Raw genomic sequence first — 18,919 nt, 5'->3', positions numbered from 1 at the left:
CTTATAAAATTACACATATTTTATGATCGCTGAATGACATCCTAAGCGATGCAGTGTTAATGTAAGATAGATCAAAATAGCATTGAAACGTGCGTGTTAAGCACCGTGGGTTGTGGGGTACGGGGGAGGTAATATTACATTTCGCTATTTACACTTAAACACCGATTGAGAGCCATCTTTGTGATAGGGTTGCGAGAGCCTAAAATTCTCAGCCGAAAGTCCGGTATGTTTGTATAAACCGACTTGTGGCAGGCTAACAAACCTAAAAGTCAGATTTAAATAAATGATCGAATGTTAATAAATCAATTCCCGCGCGTAAAGAAGTTCACTAGTTTAACGTTTTAGAATGTTACGGCTGATATCGAGATATATGATGTAAATAATATTTTCTATTTTATATTCGTAGTTTAAGTAATTTTTCTGATACTTTGGTATATATTCTTTGTCTTGATTACAGAACAATGTTTTAATTTAAACCACGACAAATGACAAACTGTCTTGTAATTGGTTTTCCGGCGAATTTACCAATATCTCACATACCAACTTTTAATGACGTAATGAAAATTATCTATTTATTAAACATTAATTAAAGCCTGACTAAACGACAAAAGAACCGACAGTTCATTATATATCTGAAAGATTGGTTCACGAAGTGGAAAAAGTATGGTAAAAAGTGACGCTGCCAACTGTGTATGAGTCTAAAAAGAATTCACCAATTTATTCGTTCCTATCACTACAGATATAGAGGCTTAATGAAACCATAATTGTCAAGTATATTATATCGTATAATATCCAGCATATTGAAGAATTATAAAAGCAAGATCAGAAACTGCTCGACTCGACAGTTCGACTTCGAACGTTTCCTTAAACGTTCGACGTGTTGGGCCTACACTCAACTTCAATGCCAAAAACTATAATATCGACATTCTTATGTGATAGGACTGTAAGATAACTGAGCCACTTCGAACTTGAAATATGTCTGATGATGCCTTAAAAGCCATTGTTAACAACGGTCTTGACACATGTTAGAATATTAGGGATTTTCTATACCACGCCCAAACCATAGCGCGTTGACTCAAGTTAGTGTCAAAAGCTTCAAGTGCAGTTTGTGAAGAAAATAAACGAGATGGTTTCATTAGGGCAATACTACTATCGTGTCAACTAATGCCTAATTTTAAAACAAAAAACAATTTGATATTTGGGTATTTATAATGAATTTCTGAACAATTCCTATCGTAAATAATAACTGAAAAAATATTTATTTCTGATTTTCAACTGTTAAAAAAAAAGAGAGAACAAAATTGTCCATACATTATCGCTCCACCTTAATGTATAATATTGTACCCCTGGCAGGAATTTACGTGAGAATTCGTGCAAGAGGTACAGTATCCTTAATTTAAGACTGTGCAATGCGAAATCTTAGCTTATAAGTGCCTGAACATGAAAAAAAAAATTACCTTGCTTATGTTTTAAACTTTAATTATATTTTTAGATTGTAATACTTTTTGGTGACGGATTTTTTAATGTTTTTGATTTGAGAAATAATTCCTTTTTGTGGCGCTTTTAGCTTTTAGAAAGCTTGCGTCTGAAAAAACCTTATTATAAACGTAAGGGTTCCTACCCACACTTGAAAGGATTTTATTACCAATGGAATTTGGAGAAATAACATTTTTGTGACGACTTTGCGGATGAGAAACTAAGTGATTCAGACAGGATTTTATGTTTAAAATACTTTTTTAAGACGAAAACTCGGTGAAATTTAACCGTGAATTCTATTATTTTTATGGGGGATTTTTTTTTAAAGCCTTATTGTTTGAAGGTTTCTTAATCAGTTTGGAGGTGTTATCAAACAGACATCTGACAACACTGATAGATTGTCAAAATCAAAATGTCAAAGTCAAAATTTACTTCACGCACGTCGAAAACATTTAAGGGATGAGGAGTTCGCACAAAAAAGCATAAAACAACAAAATCGGTAACATACAACTTGAGAAATGTCGACAAGTGAGAAAGAATTCTTTGGTCCATTGACTTTGCACCAAAAGGCGGAAAAACCAACCATATTTAAAAGCGACGATCCCGTAGAATGTGCGTGTGTGTTGTGCGATGAAAAATTTGTTTTACCAGCCTCCGAGAAGCAGTTACTAACACATTTGTTCATGAAACACCGTTTAGTGATTGCTGATGTGAATCAAATAGCTGATTTGAGTGCATACTTGCGGTATTGGAGGCTTAGATTTAAAGGTTGGTAATAGAACAGCTGATTTTATGTTTCTGTCATATTTAATTAGAAAAAATATATGTATCTGATTTCAATTAGTCTAAAAGTTGCACCGATATACCTGGAAGCCTGCGTCCGTCCCAGGCGATATGGGTTAATTGAATAAAAAATTATACCAAATCAAAAAAAAAATTACAATAAAATAAATTGTCTGTGTCTCTGATCACCCTCTACACTGGATTGGAGCTAAACTTATGGTCCACCACACTAGTCTACCTGGAGTTTGGAATACGAACTCCAAATTTGAAAATACCAAGAGCTCACATTTGCAAACTTCCTTTGTCATCGAAATACTTTGTTAATAATGTTGTGTCAGTAGAAATTATTTATCAACTAGCTTTTGCTCGCGGCTCCGCCCGCGTTATAAAGTTTTTCAGGCTAAAGTTTTCCATTATAAAAGTAGTAGTTTCCCGGGAGCCTATGTTCTTCCCAGGGTTTCAAACTGTCTCCATACCAAATTTTATCTTATACGTTGGGTAGTTTTTGAGTTTAAGACGTTCAGGCAAACGAATGCAGCAGGGGACTTTGTTTTATAATATATTTTTTTAGAACTTTTTAAGAGGAATAATCCCGTCATACATCATTGTTGCATAACTTTAACCGTTTACGCAGCGCACGCAACGGAAGCTCTCAAAACTAATAAATTGTCCCCGTATTTGCAACATGTTTCATTACTGTTCCGCTCCTATTGGTCATAGCGTGATGATATACAGCCTATAGCACCCGACAAATAAAGGGCTATCCAACACAAAACGAATTTTTCAGTTCAAACTGGTAGTTCCTAAGATTAGCCATTACTGCTCCGCTCCTATTGGTCATAGCGTGATGATATATAACTTAGAGCACTCCACGAACAAAGGGCTATCCAACGCAAAAAGAATTTTTCAGTTTGGACCGGTAGTTCCAGAGATTAGCCATTGCTGCTCCGCTCCTATTGGGTATAGCGTGATGATATATAGCCTATAGCAATCCACGAATAAAGGACTATCCAACACAAAAAGAATTTTTCAGTTTAGACCGATAGTTCCTAAGATTAGCCATTACTGCTCCGCTCCTATTGGGTATAGCGTGATGATATATAGCCTATAGCACTCCACGAACAGAGGGCTATCCAACGCAAAAAGAATTTTTCAGTTTGGACTGGTAGTTCCTGAGATTAGCGCGTTCAAACAAACAAACAAACTCTTCAGCTTTATATAATAGTATAGAAGTATAGATTTAATAATGTTAACTTTTTTAATTAGGGATGACTGAGAGTGTTATAAACGTAAGAGTAAACAAATATAATGAGAAAGCTTCGAACTGCTAAGCTATCGGGAGTTACACGTGTCATTGTGAGTCAACCATAAAAGATAGACATATGCTGTCGTGGGATATTTTTTACATAATTTTAAAGAGAACATTTCCGTCATACATGATTTCTATGTAGCTTTAACCATTAAGGTTGCACACGCGACGGAAGCTTAAAAATTGGAGTAACTTCTCCCGTTTTCCCAACATTTCCCTTCACTGCTCTGCTCCTATTAATTGTAGCGTGATGAAAAGTATACTATAACCAGCACAGGAGTATGAAAAATAATTGTACCAAGTTTCGTTAAAATCCGTCGAGTAGTTTTTGTTTCTATAACGGTTATACAGACAGACAGACAGACAAAATTTTTACTAATTGCATTTTTGGCATCAGTATCGATCCCTAATCACCCCCTGATAGTTATTTTGGAAATATATTTCATGTACAGAATTGACCTCTCTACAGATTTATTATAAGTATAGATTATAAATTGTTATTGTTACAAATTGATAATAAATCGAATATAAAGGCCACAATAAACCAAGGCCTCTTAGTAGAGGCCTTGGTTTATTATTATATTCGATTCACTGTGGTGGGTTTTACAACTTGTGTAAACCTTAGTAGGTTACAGTGGACCATGTGAGGGTGTCGCATTCACAGAACAGTGTATATCTGGTTTCTATCAGGCATGCATAATTATGACATTGGTGAGGGATTGTCTATCTATTGATTACAATCAGGTGCGGTAGGGTCACTTTGTCATGACCAGACAAGACAAAATAGTATTCAAATTTTTATCCAAAAATTATAGGCAATGATTGTACTAAACATTTTTGAAATATTGATAGAAGGTAAGTTTTTGTATAATGCAGATATATAGGACCATTTTTACAATCTGTTAATAAATAAACCATCTATCTTTATTTAACACTGTGCCAGAAATCATCAATGAATAATTCATATTTTCAACAAAAATCCTAATTTTAGTTTATTTTGTGGTTTACCTTGAATATGGCATGTTTGTGAATGAATTCCTAACAGAAAGTGTGATGTTACCACTGCAACAAATTCTCTAAGAGTAGGAGTAGTGGCATTAGGGCACTTAAATTTAATATTACTTTTTGAACTCAAACCCATGGAGGTTTGAGTTACATATTGTAAAGTGTTATTTTCAAGATAAGTATGTGGTCACATTTAGTTACACAATGTAAGAATAATCCTGCATATTAATTTGAATATCCATTGTAGCATACAGAGTTAATAGATATACAATATCCGGGATTATATCCGGAAGATATAGGCAGGCTATTCTATACCCTAGTAATATTACTTCCATACCAAATATTAGAAAATTTTAGTTTGATTTTTAAATTGATCATGCAGTGTTCTATGGATCTCTACAATGATTTAGGGACTTTTGTATTGAAAATAATTGTCAGACCACCAAAGCTATGAGCAACATCTAATTAGTAATTTTTGTAGTAATTTCACATGCGAGATTGTATATATTCAATTTTGTTTTTCCAGATGAGAACCTTCCTTTCTTCTGTACCACAATGTTGTTGGACAAGAAGCCGGATGGAACGAAATCAAAAGATGAAAAATACTATCTATTAAGTGATGTACTACCAGAAGACAAAGAATTACGGACAAATCTACATCAAACCAAGTTGGAGAAATTGCTTGAAAGACATCAATTTGAAAGGGAAGACAAGAGTTACGTTCGAGAATGCTTATTCTGCAGAAGCGTTTCTACAACAACAAGGGCCAGTTATTTAAACCATTTGTTTGAGAAACACAATTTTCATATTGCAAAACCGGAAAACTTGATTTTTATTGATGAATTAATCAATACTCTGGCTTCAAAGTTGGACACACTTCATTGCATTTTCTGTGAAGGGCATTTCAAAGACCGTCTAATACTAAAAGAGCATATGCGCAAGAAAGGCCATAAACGAATAAATCCTGACAACAAGGAATACGATAAATATTTTCTAGTCAATTACGTTGGAGATAAACATAAACCGAATAATGTTAAGTCATATAATAAATATAAAGTTCCCGTACAGAAATCTGATTATGAACACGATTCAAATGAAGACAGCGATCCGGAGTGGTCAAAATGGACAGAAGAAAATGGTCCGTTAATAACCTGTCTCCTATGTGATCATTCAGAAATGGAATATGAAAATATGTTGGACCACATGGAAAGGCAGCATGAATTTTCTTTCGTAAAAGCAACAATAGGCTTAAACTTCTATCATAAAGTCAAAATCGTTAATTACATACGCCGTCAAATACATTTAAAGCAATGTTTGTCTTGTGAAACAAAGTTTGATGATTCGAAAAATTTGGAGAAACATATAAAAGAGAAGAAACACTGGGTTTTGAGTAAAGAAAAATGGGACCAGCCGGAATATTATTTTCCAACATATGAAGATGATTTATTTTTGTGTTTTATTCATGATGATGATGAAAGTTGGTGGTCCGGTGATGAGCATGAAGTTGAAAGGAGGAATAGTATGTCAGATAGCATATCAAAGGAAATGGCCATGGCCGTTCTCGATGACTAAATATAAAAATCATGGTGATGAACTCTGTAAACTTGCACAGATAAAGAACCATAAGTTCTAAAGGAAAGTTGTGATCTATGTTCAACAATGACCTTAGAATGTAATATTTCTACCATTTAACTGATTTGTTAATTTAAGAACACTCTGTGTAGTTGGCTTAACATAAGGATGAGATTGTATCATGAAATGTTTTTGAACTTTGGCTTTTAAGATTGGGGCCATATAATTATTTTTGGCTGGCAAGGTTGTTACAAGAAGGCAAGATCAATATAATTATAGCAAAAACTGTATACAGTGTGTTTCCTGTTGTTGACTTACCTTTGCGAACTTGGCAAATAAGTATAGGTTATTTCATCCACGAAGACACGCCCCCAACCTTTTGAGTGGAGGTGTCGCGGAGTGTCGCGGGGCAAGGGAACTCATCCAAGCCTCAGCCTCGACGTTATCCATCGTAATGTGCACTCACGTTGCTCACCAAGAGAGTCGCCAGCTCATGGCCTAGGGCTGGGGGGAGGGGGGGGGGGGGTTAGTTGATATGGAGAATGAGGAAAGTGTGAATTATCCGTAAAGTCTAGAGCGCATTCTCCTCATAGCGTGACATAGAGACAATGTGACACACAACAGTGACATAGAACAATGACATAGAGCAGAGCGTAATTAAGCGTAAATATTAAGAATAGAATTGGTGAATTCATTCTAGTTTCGACGTACGGGAATATTCGATCAACCAAGTCCAAGACTAAGGACTTTGGTTGCTTTACATTTGGCAACTTTTTTAGAAGAGAGATTCTTCTCTAGGGGGGAGCTGCCCCTCCCTGCCCCCCTTTGGTGACGGTGCTGCTCACGCATACTATAAGCCATTTGGAAAAGTAGTGGCGCGCGCCTTCGTGAATGAAATGATCTATATACTATAAAAGCAATGTACATAAGCTCTTGGAAATATTTTGTCTTCCCTTCAGGATAATTTATTTAATCCTCTTAATAATAGGTGTGTTGAATTATATTGTAATCTTTGTTGTGATGTCTCTTTCATACAATTATTTTTGAAAGATAGGACAAGTCAGTAAGTATTTGAAGAGCTGATTAAAATATTTGTAAATAATATTAATGTATTTTCCATGTAGCATGGTTGTGAAACCGATGCGACTCTGGGATCTTATCCCAGGTTAAGCAATAACATTTTTTGCTAGATTTGTATGTAAGAGAAAGATTGTGAAGGGTATAGAATGATGAATTTAAAAAAAGAGTGACTTATTAACCAACATGAAATGCTATGACATTTATGAAGATGGATTATAATTTTGTGGTGGTACAATCGATGCATATACCGCCATCTTGTCAACATCGCCGGAACTGCAAGAGAATCGATACAGTGACGCAACTACAATGATATCACACAGCAATCACGATAGATGGCGACATCGATCCTGAATCACGTTTGCACAATTTGCGCGACGTGCAGCATATATACCACCTCCGAATAGAAGCTGTCGGAGGGACCGCGGCCGGTCAGGCACAACATCTGCCTGACTGGAAATCTTTCCCTTCCATAGAGGAACGTATTCTACCGATTATACCGCCACAATTTATATATAATATTCTAAAAATTTTAATGTACTTCGCATAGAAACATAAGACATATAGGTTAGCCATTAAATATTAATTTACTGGTGGTAGGTCTCTCATATGTGAGAGTCTGCCTGGGTAGGTATCACCTTAATGTCTATTTCTGCCAAGCAGCAGTGTGTAGTGACTGTTGCGATCGGGTTTGAAGAACATTGTACCCAGTGTAACTACTGGATATAATGACTTTAACATCCCATGTCGCAAGATGGCGAGCGCAGTGGATTACCAAAAAATACTTTGTAATTCGAGGCGGTGGATGGTGTTTCTACTATTTACGGGCGATCGTATCGCTTACCATCATGCGAACGGTAAACTCGTCTCGTCATTCAAAGCAATAACAAAAAAAAAATGTTTTATAAAGTGAAACATAATTCACAAAAATAAAAGAATATTATTTTAACTGATTCTTTGTCAAATAAAGACTACACAAATAGTTCGAAGATTATATAGAGCGGATATTGTGAAGATTGCCATACAAAAATATTGCGCTCATGGGATGGTTATTCAATCTACTGTGAAATAGCAAAACACCAATGTCGTAGTATCGTATTTCATATCGTGATTAGCACGTTTTTAATGCGCATATTGTCATCTATATACAGGGTGTCAAAAAAAGTAGTGTCAAGCGGAGGTCCAGAGATAGAGCACCACTTGAGGTATCCTAATAACCCCCATGTTTGTTCCGCGATTTTTCATAGTTTTCGAGTTATGAATATTTTTCTGATTTTTTGAGAATTTTCGATTTGAACGATTAAATGTTTTCTTTTTAAAAAAGTAGAAGACTTATTCGAGATTTTTTTATTGCAATTAAATTTACATTAGTTGTACTTTTTTGCTAAAAACAATCAGATTCGTAACTTTAAGGAAAATTATGAAAATGTTGGTGTAAAGGGAAAAATGAATTATAACTTAAATTTTCTTTAAATTTATAAACTAAACAGGTGATTTCGTGGTTCTAAGGTACATCAAAAACTTCTCTAGACTCTCAACTTACATATTCATTAAAAAAACATAGTCCCTCATAGCCTTAAAACCCAGCTAGGTAGAAAATTCTTAAAATTTGCCATCAGATTACAATTATTTTTTGTGACGTCTCATCATTCCTAAGGTTAATTAGTTTGTTAACTAACCAAAAATGACTGCAAGAAAGCTATGAGTTAACTATTTGGCATATTCTTATGTTTAAATTCATTCAATTTTGCATGATTCGTTCTCGTGGTTTAAGGGTAGTAAAGTGGGTGTAACTTTTTTACCTGCGATTGCAATGGGCCCAGGGGATAAGATACCGAATTATTACTATCTCTCACTTCAAATAATAATTACTTAGCAACTTTGTGTTGCTAAGTATTATTACTATCTCTCACTTCAAATAATAATTACTTAGCAACTTAGCAATTTTTAATTTCAATTCATCTAAAAGAAATAAAATTAAACCTCTAAAGGTTAATTACATCTTAGCTTTCCTACAGTCATTTTTAACCTTAAAATGTTTAAGTCATAGTTTTCTTAGAGTCATTTTTAGTTAGTTAATAAACTAATTAACCTTCAAAATGATAAGATGGCCAAACAGATGTCCTCATCCATTTCTCAAGGCCCAACTTCGACACAGGTAAAACGTTGGTTGCATGCTGCCCTTCTTGCCAACAATAGTGAGAGAGATAGCAATAATGCTCTTATCCCCTCAGCTTATTGTAATCGCAGGTAAAAGAGTTTACAACCTTTAAACCACGAGAACGAATCATGCAAAAATAATTGAACTTAAACATAAGAATATGCCAAATGTTTAACTTATAGCTTTCTTGCAGCCATTTACGGTTAAGCTACAAACTAATTAATCTTAAGAGTGATGAGAAGTACAAAAATATAATTGTAATCTAATGGCAAATTTTAAGAATTTTCCACCTTGCTGTCTTTTAAGGCTGATTTTAGCCAAAATAGCCTCCATGAAGGACTATGTTTTTTTATTGAATATGAAAGTTGAGAGTCTGGAGAAGTTTTTGACCTACCTTAGAACCACGAACTCACCTGTTTAGTTTATTAATTTAAAGAAGAAAATTTAAGTTATAATTCATAGAATATAAATTTTTCACTTTACACCAACATTTTCATAATTTTCATTAAAGTTACGAATCTGATTGTTTTTAGCAAAAAAGTACAACTAATGTAAATTTAGATGCAATAAAAAAATGTCGAATAAGTCTTCTACTTTTTTAAAAAGAAATCATTTACTCGTTCAAATCGAAAATTTCAAAAATTCAGAAAAATATTCATAACTCGAAAACTATGAAAAATCGCGGAACATACATGGGGGTGATTCAGATACCCTAAGGGGTGCTCTATCTCTGGACCTCCGCTTGACACTACTTTCGGGGACATCCTGTACATAAAAATGAATCGCTATTTGCCTTGGTCACGCTAGCACGCGTGAACGGCTGGACCGATTTCACTATTTCTTTTTTTGTTATGTTTGTTATTGTTAGGAGAAGGTTCTTATGAAAGAAAAAAATCAAAAAAATGCGCGGGAAATTAGAAAATTTAAGAAAACTTAACGAAAATATAAATTTTATATAACTATCAATTGTTTGAAATAACTGTCAGCGATTGACAGAATGCGCGCTGCAAATTCATAGTTAAGACGGAACAACGTCTGTCGGGTCAGCTAGTATTTTATAAATATGTTATTTTTGTATTAATATCTAAGGACGCTGTGACATCTTGTCACACGGACATTTCAAATAAGACAACGACTTATTACAATTTTCTATAACTTTTGTAGCACTAATTTGGTAATGTCCAAGCTATAACTAACTATAGGTACTGTTTCATGTCTTTGTTAAAACATAATCATAATTTCTACTTTAAGATTGTTGTGAAACTCAGATATTTATTTGCAAATATATGATTTTAATTATGATTAAATAAGTATGTAAGTTATTTTTGTTCAAACGCCAAATAATGTATAGAGAAGAGAAAATGCAACGATCATGTTAGTAACTAAATAAAAATATTTATTGGCATCCTCCTTTAACTCGGTTTTTTTATTTCGATTAGTTTGTGTGACGTACAGTCGGAGTTCGGATATGGGTAACATCGTATAACGCAAAAATACCACGAAACTACGCTTGTTTTTTAGCTTCAGCCACATAAGCGGCGACTTCGCCTCTGATGCGAAGAACATGTGTGCCGTGTGCATTGAAAATATTTCTATTTGGTTTTGTGGATCAACCATACATGAATAAGAAGCTAGCATTAATTTGATGTTGGGATGTGGTAAACTCAGTCTGAATTGTTTTTTTTAATACTTGCACGGCTATGTGAAGCCATTGCACCTCATGGTGAGTGGAGTGGGGTCCAATAAGTATAATGTCGATTGACGAAAGATGATTACCCTTCGCCAGTCGACATTGTTACGCCGGCCTGTTGGAACTCGATATATACAGGCTGATCCTGGAACGCGACAGTTATGTGAGCCACAATGGCGGGTTTTAACACCTTGTGTACGGAGGTCGATATCTGGGCGGATATAAAATATATCCTACCACCAGCAAGTTTACTTACTGAATCTAAGCAAAGCACTACTATCAGTGCGATTTTCTTAGTCGTCTACACTGCATTCATAAACAAAAGTGTAGATCAGCAATGCATCGAGCGTTTGCTGGACTATATTATAAAAAATGTAAAGCAGGATTACATTTGGCATTGCAGGACTGTCGCAGAATGTAGACGGTTGGTTGCGTGAAATTTTAACAATATGAAACAAATAAGAGAAACCTAGGTAAATAAATAGATTAATGTTCCCCACGACTCGCCAAACTTCACCGCTCGGTGTCATAAATGCGTGCCATTGCTGATCTTGGCTTATGGAAGTAATAAACTTAAATAAATATTTAATAATGCCATGATTTTGAGTCCTGCCTCCTATATATTTTGTATTTGGTAATATATCCGAACAAAAGACTTATCGGATATGATAATTCATATCTTATCATGAGAAATTTGCGATTCTACTTGTAAATCCAAAACTGTGTCGTTTATTTAGTAAATATTTAGTTTAGTTTCTGCTTATGATACAAAATCCGTATCAAAATAATATTATTGATATAAGGAATATTTACTTTTAATTAGGTAAGTAATTCATGATTATGCATTTACATATAAAATAATATTACAGCAGTCATACGCCACTCATACGCAACTCGCAAATCTAACAATGACAAATTGTGTAGGGATTCGGGACTTCTGCCCTTAGATCCACTGGCCTTTTATACCATTTGTCATATAATTCGATGGGAGTGGGACAATCAAAAGGTATGGTTTTTAAAGCTTAGAAATTCATAGTACCACATGTTCTGTGTTTGGGGGGATGTAGATCCGGCTTACACTGACGGCGTGGGGCCAAACATTTTGTATATAACTGGTCATCCACTTATAATATTCGATTAGATTTATTAACTATCGATCAAAATTTTACTTTAAATTAATCATATTTTACATTGTTAACCTAGACATTATTTGTTTTAGTTTTAGATAATATCCTTTTGGAAGAAGAAAATAAAAGTATATCAAGATTGACAAGATAGGAAGAAAGAACGGTGCATTTATGAAATAAGTATGTAAGGCGAAATATTAAAAAAAAAAATCCAAATTGATTGGTTGTTTAGTAATGATTCAAGACGATGCAATTTTCATATGAGGCTAAACATTAATTGAAAGAGGAGTGAACAAGTCGGTTCAAACATGGATCTATCTATAAATGTACAGAAAAAACAATTAAAGTTTGATAATATGATAGAAAGTCAGCGTGCATCAACAGACCAGTCCAATGAGTCTGATAGCCAATTGAACCCTTTGTCAAGAAATAATGATGATGCAAGGAGGATTCCATGTAAGGTATTAAAGCCTCCATTTTTATACACTAAACGCTCAGGGACTGCGGGAATTGGTGGTCAACTTTACGAGACTAAACTGTTAAGTCTATTTTTCCTTAGAGCTCTTCATCACAAGGATATATCTGAGTTTAATTTAGCAACAAATATTGAAGGAATCGGAGCTTTCGATGATATAGTACTTAAATATGAGACAAGTAACAAAGAAACACCCAAAGTTTTGTTCATACAAGCCAAACATAAAGAGGAACCAGATCAAAATAAAATCACTATACATGATTTTTTTAAAGAGTATGGAGATTTTTGCCTACACAAATATTTCGATAGTTATTTGAATATTAGAAGTAAATTCAACAGGAATAAAAATGACAACATTTTTAAAAATGCTTTTAAAGATGTCGATTGTAGATTTATAATTTATACGTCAGCGATAGAGAATATTCAAGAGAGGGATATAATAATGGAGGACAATTCAGCTCACTACATTCCTCTTCTACATACAAGCAACACGGGGAAAGTTTTTCGGTTAGCTTTCAACGATAACGATGTTGAAGGACTGTTAGAAACCGTTTTAGATGTACGGACACAACTCTTAGGCAAGACTTTAATGAAATTTCTTTTTAAAGACAATTATAAGAACATGCTGGTTGATGATTTGATGAAAACATATCACGTTTTCTTAGCGCAACAAGTAATTACAATAATTTCAGACGCTGGGCTCGATAATCCATTCTTGGAAGGAAAATTCCGAGACACATTTTTATCGAGCAAACAAAAGGTTCTTAAAGTTTTAAAGCAATCTATTCACAAAGAGTTTTCTTTAAAATACCCAAAATATTGTTTTGATAAAATTGAAAAATTGATCACAGATTTCACTTTTAAATTACCACTTAATTTTGGCAACTTAAATTTTTATATTGGTGACAGTAGTAGAAAGAGTGAACGAAAGTTAGTGTACATTTGTTCAAAGATCAAACAATTGATTGACAGGGCTGATGCTTCTCTTTTAATACGAATTGATGACAATATGGTGGGGCTAGGGGAGATACTACAACCGAAAGATTTTGAAATATACAGACTAGGTGGTCTTGTTGGCAATATGTTTGTGGTCGACGATAAAACACATAGACTAAAGTTCAATGAATCTATGGAATCTTTACCTCCATCTGTAGTTAGAATTTTCGAACTCTTAAAAACCCAATACCCTCCAGGCTTCAATTTTAATAAATATAGATTTCAAGTAAACACAAGTCTATTTCCAAAATTTTTTCTTGGAAGAGATATGCACCTATGGAGCTTAGTAAGAGAATTTCTCGACAACCTCGTATTTTGTACAAATCAAGCCTGTGAAAACGATGTTGAAAAAGTTTTAAAAGATGAAATACCGAAATATTGCGAACTTAATTTAGATACCGACAACCTACGTTTTCGCATGAAATGTACAACAATATTTCTGAAAGTTCACGACGCAATTCAAAAGTGGTGGAAGCAATCAAACAATGTCCCATATTTGGATGAAAACTGTACATTTTTCAATGAAGCTAAGGAAGAGTTATTCACTAATTCCCTGTTAAACACTTTTCATTTCATCTATGTTACGAAGTTAAGTATGTACGACATAAAATTCAATGATGAATTTCTCTATTTCAATGAAAACGAACAAGGGTTTTTAAATATAGTTACAAATAATATAATTTTCACTAGTATAAAATTAATTCAGTGCTTGCCTCGCAATGAAAAATATTCTTCGCAAATATTTATACATCTAGATTTTGTTGTGTCGGAAAATTGTTTTGACGAGATGTTAACACAATTGAAAGAAGTAAAACTTAAAACAATATTTGTTGTATGCGAAAACAATGATTTATATCAAAAAATAAATAATATTTTGGCAATAGCACAAAGTTTTATAGTTGTGATTACCACAAATGAAATTCGCGAGCAGGCTTTGTCAAAAATAGATTCAGTTGAATATAACCAAATACGCGACGACAAGACCGCTTTTATTGATCTCACTACAGAAACTCAAAGGAAAATTCTTAACAAAACCAACGTGATATTTCAAGGATCTATGGTACCTTTAAAGACATTAGTTAAGAACAATTTTAATATTATTGATACTGCTACGCTCTTTGCTATTTTAAATAAAGATAATATTCAAATCGGTAAAAAAATTACTAAAGTGAAATATGAAGAATTTGAAAACAGTTATGTACAACGAACTATATGTCGGTTTATTACATTAGAACAGAAAACAAATCATACTCTTTATATCATAAATGATGCTGATACTAAACCGATAATACCAGATGGAGAACTTGATGTTATTTTAATTTCTGACAAAAAAGAATCATTTATTACATACTGCGAAACATACGTAGATAAAAACATTCATTGGTTTATTCAACAAAATGATAATTGTGTGTGGCAAATGTCGAGAGGTTCATTGCATGGCATATATGAACATGTTGGTAAGAGTTCGCGTCAGTCTTTTAAATACAAACCTAATACGTTATTTGAGACTGATGAAAAAGTTATAATATTATCTGCTGAACCTGGAATGGGAAAATCAACATTTATGACGTATCTATCCATTCAAACAAAATTAAATTATCCCAGCAATTGGATACTAAGAATAAATTGCCTTGATTATAAAAACATTTTTAGTTATTGGCATGAAAACAACACCGTTATTGATTTAAAAGATGTTATGAAGCTGTTGTACGTGGCCAGTAACCTGTTAGTAACTAAGAAGAAAATGGCTGTTAATTTAGCTGATTGTTTTAGATATAACTTGAGTGTTAATGTTTACCCAAATGGTGACGTTTTTATAGATACTAATGATCAGGAATTTTTCGGTTTAGACTATCTGGAAGTAGAATTGTTCAACAATATGTATAATAACGGTCAAGTAGTGGTTATAATAGATGGTTTTGATGAAATTAGTCCGGATTATTTAAACGAAGTTATGGCTTTGCTGGAAATTTTGAAAAAATCCAAAGTCAGTCGACTATGGGTCGCGACGCGACCATACAATATTGTTAATAATTTAGAACAAAGATTAGGGACATTCGCGTTCTCATTAGAAAAACTATCGATAAACGATCAATATGATTTATTTGAAAAACTGTGGGGGAAAACAGTGAACGAAAAATCAAATGATAGGTTAAGATTTTACACTGAAAATTTTATTAAACCAATAAGTCTGGTACTTTACGATCATGAAAAAGATTTTATGAGTATACCATTGCATGTTTATATGATTGCGGAAATCTATCAAGACTTTTTTAAAGATTACTATGATGTATATATACCTAAATTGTCAGATGACTATATGAATAAAATAAAAGATATAAATACTTTAACCCTGTACGAAAGATTTGTGAATATAAAATTTTATTATATTCACTTTGGGGTGAAGAAACCTTATATCTATGATAGAGATCCAGTTATGAAGAAAATGATCGAAAAGGAACGCAGAGATTTCATTAAAACCCATAAAAAATTAGCAGCGCATACAGTATTAAACAAAACTGTTAAAAGTTTGTTTTCAATGGAAGATATACGTGAAATAAACGATGCCCTAGAACAAGTGAGGCAAGGTGAGGAAAGAATTGGTATAATTGATAGAGTTGTCGGTGATGAGCCACAATTCGTTCATTTAACATTCGCCGAATATTTCGCAACCGAATATCTTTGTGATAAATTAAAGGCGAAAGAATGTCCTGTTGATGTGTGGATTTATTTGTTCGATACAATTTTTATCACAGGTGAAGGTATTAAATTAAGAATGTTTTTTAATTTGAAACTTGCGGCAGATAAAGAGTTATACAAATTATGCGAAAATGTAAAATATAAACAAGAAATTTTTCACACCTTAATGAAACAACGTGAAGAATGTTCACTATCAATTAGTTTAGTAGAATATGCCGGAACATTTGCGATGTTTTTATTGGAATGTATAAAAGATGTTTTGACTAAAAATAATTTGGGTGACTTCATCAATCATATAATTCGGAGAAAAAGAGTATCTTGTACGTTTTGCTCCATAATAAATGGAAGGTTTCAAAATGTTTTAGAGACTGTATTGAGTCTCATTAAACAGGTTGATAAAAGCAGATTGCTTGAACTGTTTACATGTGGAGATGTTCCATTGTTTAATGCTTTAGGTATTGCTGTAACATATAGTGGTGCATTTCCAGCGGACAAAGTATTACTTGATGTTATGCTGACTTCGGTCGAAGACAATGACGTAGCGTTGAAACTGTTTACTATGCCATCCAATATGGGACTGCTCAAGAATACCATAATTCACGTTTTGATTATGAATCGTCACAGTCTTGGAACGTTATTCAAACATTTGTTAAGATTTAACGAGAAACAACGTACGATTATTTTTAGTACATTCGATGCTGATGGTAAGCTAGCAGCGCATTTCGCAGCTCAGCAGGGTGATCTAGAATTTTTCGAAATGTTGGATTTTCTTTTAGGTAAAGACAGTTTCCAAATGATTTGCATGACGTACGACAACATAGGACGTACAGTTTTTGATTATTTACTACAAAGCGTTCGTGATACTAAAATACTAGAATTGGAAAAACCATTTAAAGAGTTATACGAATATAATAAATCTGAAAATTGTGTACGGTACGCAAGGGTGAATAAATAAAAGAAAGGTACCTACCAAGATACAAATTATTACATTTTATTTCCCTTCACGTTTAGAAAATCAAAATCAATTGTTATAAACTTTATTATAGACTTTTTATATCCTTGAAGTTCCAAACTGTTTATAAAAGTACTTGGACCAATTATTAATTAAATTTAGGCCAAAATAGGTTTGTAAAAAAAGTGACCCACAGTAGAACATCTTCGCCTACTTACCAGACTTATGGAAATACAGCTTCGTTTACAATATTATCAGATTTTTTATGCTATAATATAAAAATAAATAAACAGTTATGTGAAATATCGTTTATTCACGACAGCAAGCAGCTAATTAATCGCACATTCCAGTATTACGTAGTATATAGTAGGTACACTACTAGAATCACAGGTGTTAGTCGTTATTGACTAATGATGGTTTGTTTACACCAACTCGCAGGTTAATAAATTGTAAAGCTCATAACAAATGGTCAACTGAAAGTCACTATGCTTAAATCACATTAAGATAGGTAACAACAAAAATCTGTTCTGTTTGGTCCATTTTTGAAATATAAAACAATTGTGATCATTTATTGAAAAGGCAATTAATGAATAACAAACCATGTTGCAAGTTTGCTTCAAGAGCTATTAATAACCGTCTTCTAAAATACAATGTATACGTAAAATATAACTTGTTATTTTTTATTATAGGAGAAATATAGGTCTTAATGGAACTTTGATATATATTATTTTCCATCTTAACAAGGTTGCAATTTTAAATTTCCTTACGTGCAGTGTATTAAACGCTTCGGAAACTTGGAACAGAAACATTAGACAAAATAATAATATCCATTGATAATACATTTATTACAATATTATTTATGTTAAGAATTATAAAGATATAAATAAGTTTAAATTATTATCTAACAATGTTCGCTTATTTACATCAGTATGTTAAAATTATTTTATACAAGAATTATACAATTAATATGTTACTTATTACACTATAGATATGATACACTGTACAGAGATATGTTGCATCAGATGCACTGTTAATGATGCACAATACCTATATAGGAATAAACATTTACAACCAACTTATTTAGCAATCAAATGTACGATAATATGTTAAGGAAACTACAATTATAATATTATATAATATTGTTCTTTAAATAAAGTTAATCTACAATTAAATAAGTTTTGTGTAGTAATAACGGATTATAAACGAGTCCATGGGAAACCAAATTAGTTTGTTTGTTTACAATTAACACATTATAAATAATTTTCTGTATATTTACAATTAAAAGTGTTAAAATCGTTGGAAGAATTATTTTCCAGTGTAAATGTAAAATAAATAAAGATTTAAGTATAAAATATATGATTATGGAATCGGTTAGCAGTTATGGGGAGAAGTGACTATTAAAATACTATAGAAAAACTTAAAAAATTATCTTCTTTCCCTACATTAATACAGTTGTAACTGACAGTATGGGTATCCTGCAAGTAATGTACAATCTTACTACTTGCAGGTGTTCCAGGTGTGAAAAAAAATTTATATAAACTTCTGTATATTATCCCCCTTATTCATAGACGTTTTTTATCTAAGGACGGAGTACAG

At 33.0% G+C, this 18,919-nt stretch overlaps 2 protein-coding genes across 2 annotated transcripts; both read left to right on the top strand.

Annotated features, from left to right (window-relative positions):
- The first annotated feature begins 1,883 nt into the window (after window positions 1–1,883).
- On the top strand, window positions 1,884–6,435 carry LOC115443860 (zinc finger protein 277). Its single transcript, XM_030169443.1, has 2 exons — window positions 1,884–2,244; window positions 5,100–6,435. The coding sequence occupies exons 1-2, from the start codon at window positions 1,995–1,997 to the stop codon at window positions 6,143–6,145; spliced, it is 1,296 nt and encodes a 431-aa protein (XP_030025303.1). The 5' UTR covers window positions 1,884–1,994; the 3' UTR covers window positions 6,146–6,435.
- Window positions 6,436–11,746: 5,311 nt separating this feature from the next.
- LOC115443859 lies at window positions 11,747–18,600 on the top strand. The gene is made up of 2 exons (XM_030169442.2): window positions 11,747–11,896; window positions 12,293–18,600. The coding sequence occupies exon 2, from the start codon at window positions 12,509–12,511 to the stop codon at window positions 17,324–17,326; it is 4,818 nt and encodes a 1,605-aa protein (XP_030025302.1). The 5' UTR covers window positions 11,747–11,896; window positions 12,293–12,508; the 3' UTR covers window positions 17,327–18,600.
- Window positions 18,601–18,919: the final 319 nt, after the last annotated feature.

The sequence above is a fragment of the Manduca sexta genome, chromosome 10 (assembly GCF_014839805.1).
Source record: "Manduca sexta isolate Smith_Timp_Sample1 chromosome 10, JHU_Msex_v1.0, whole genome shotgun sequence".
In the NCBI taxonomy this organism is placed as follows: Eukaryota; Metazoa; Arthropoda; class Insecta; order Lepidoptera; family Sphingidae; genus Manduca; species Manduca sexta.
The sequence above is the reverse complement of the archived record's forward strand: the minus strand, read 5'-3'. Positions and strand labels throughout refer to the sequence as shown.

What these genes read in the sequence shown, in the direction of transcription:
- LOC115443860 (XM_030169443.1), top strand. Translation starts at nt 1,995, where the DNA reads ATGTCGACAAGTGAGAAAGAATTCTTTGGTCCATTGACTTTGCACCAA. An exon ending in TTGGAGGCTTAGATTTAAAG is followed by an intron (nt 2,245 to 5,099) that starts GTTGGTAATAGA and finishes TTGTTTTTCCAG; the next exon opens with ATGAGAACCTTCCTTTCTTC.
- LOC115443859 (XM_030169442.2), top strand. Translation starts at nt 12,509, where the DNA reads ATGGATCTATCTATAAATGTACAGAAAAAACAATTAAAGTTTGATAAT.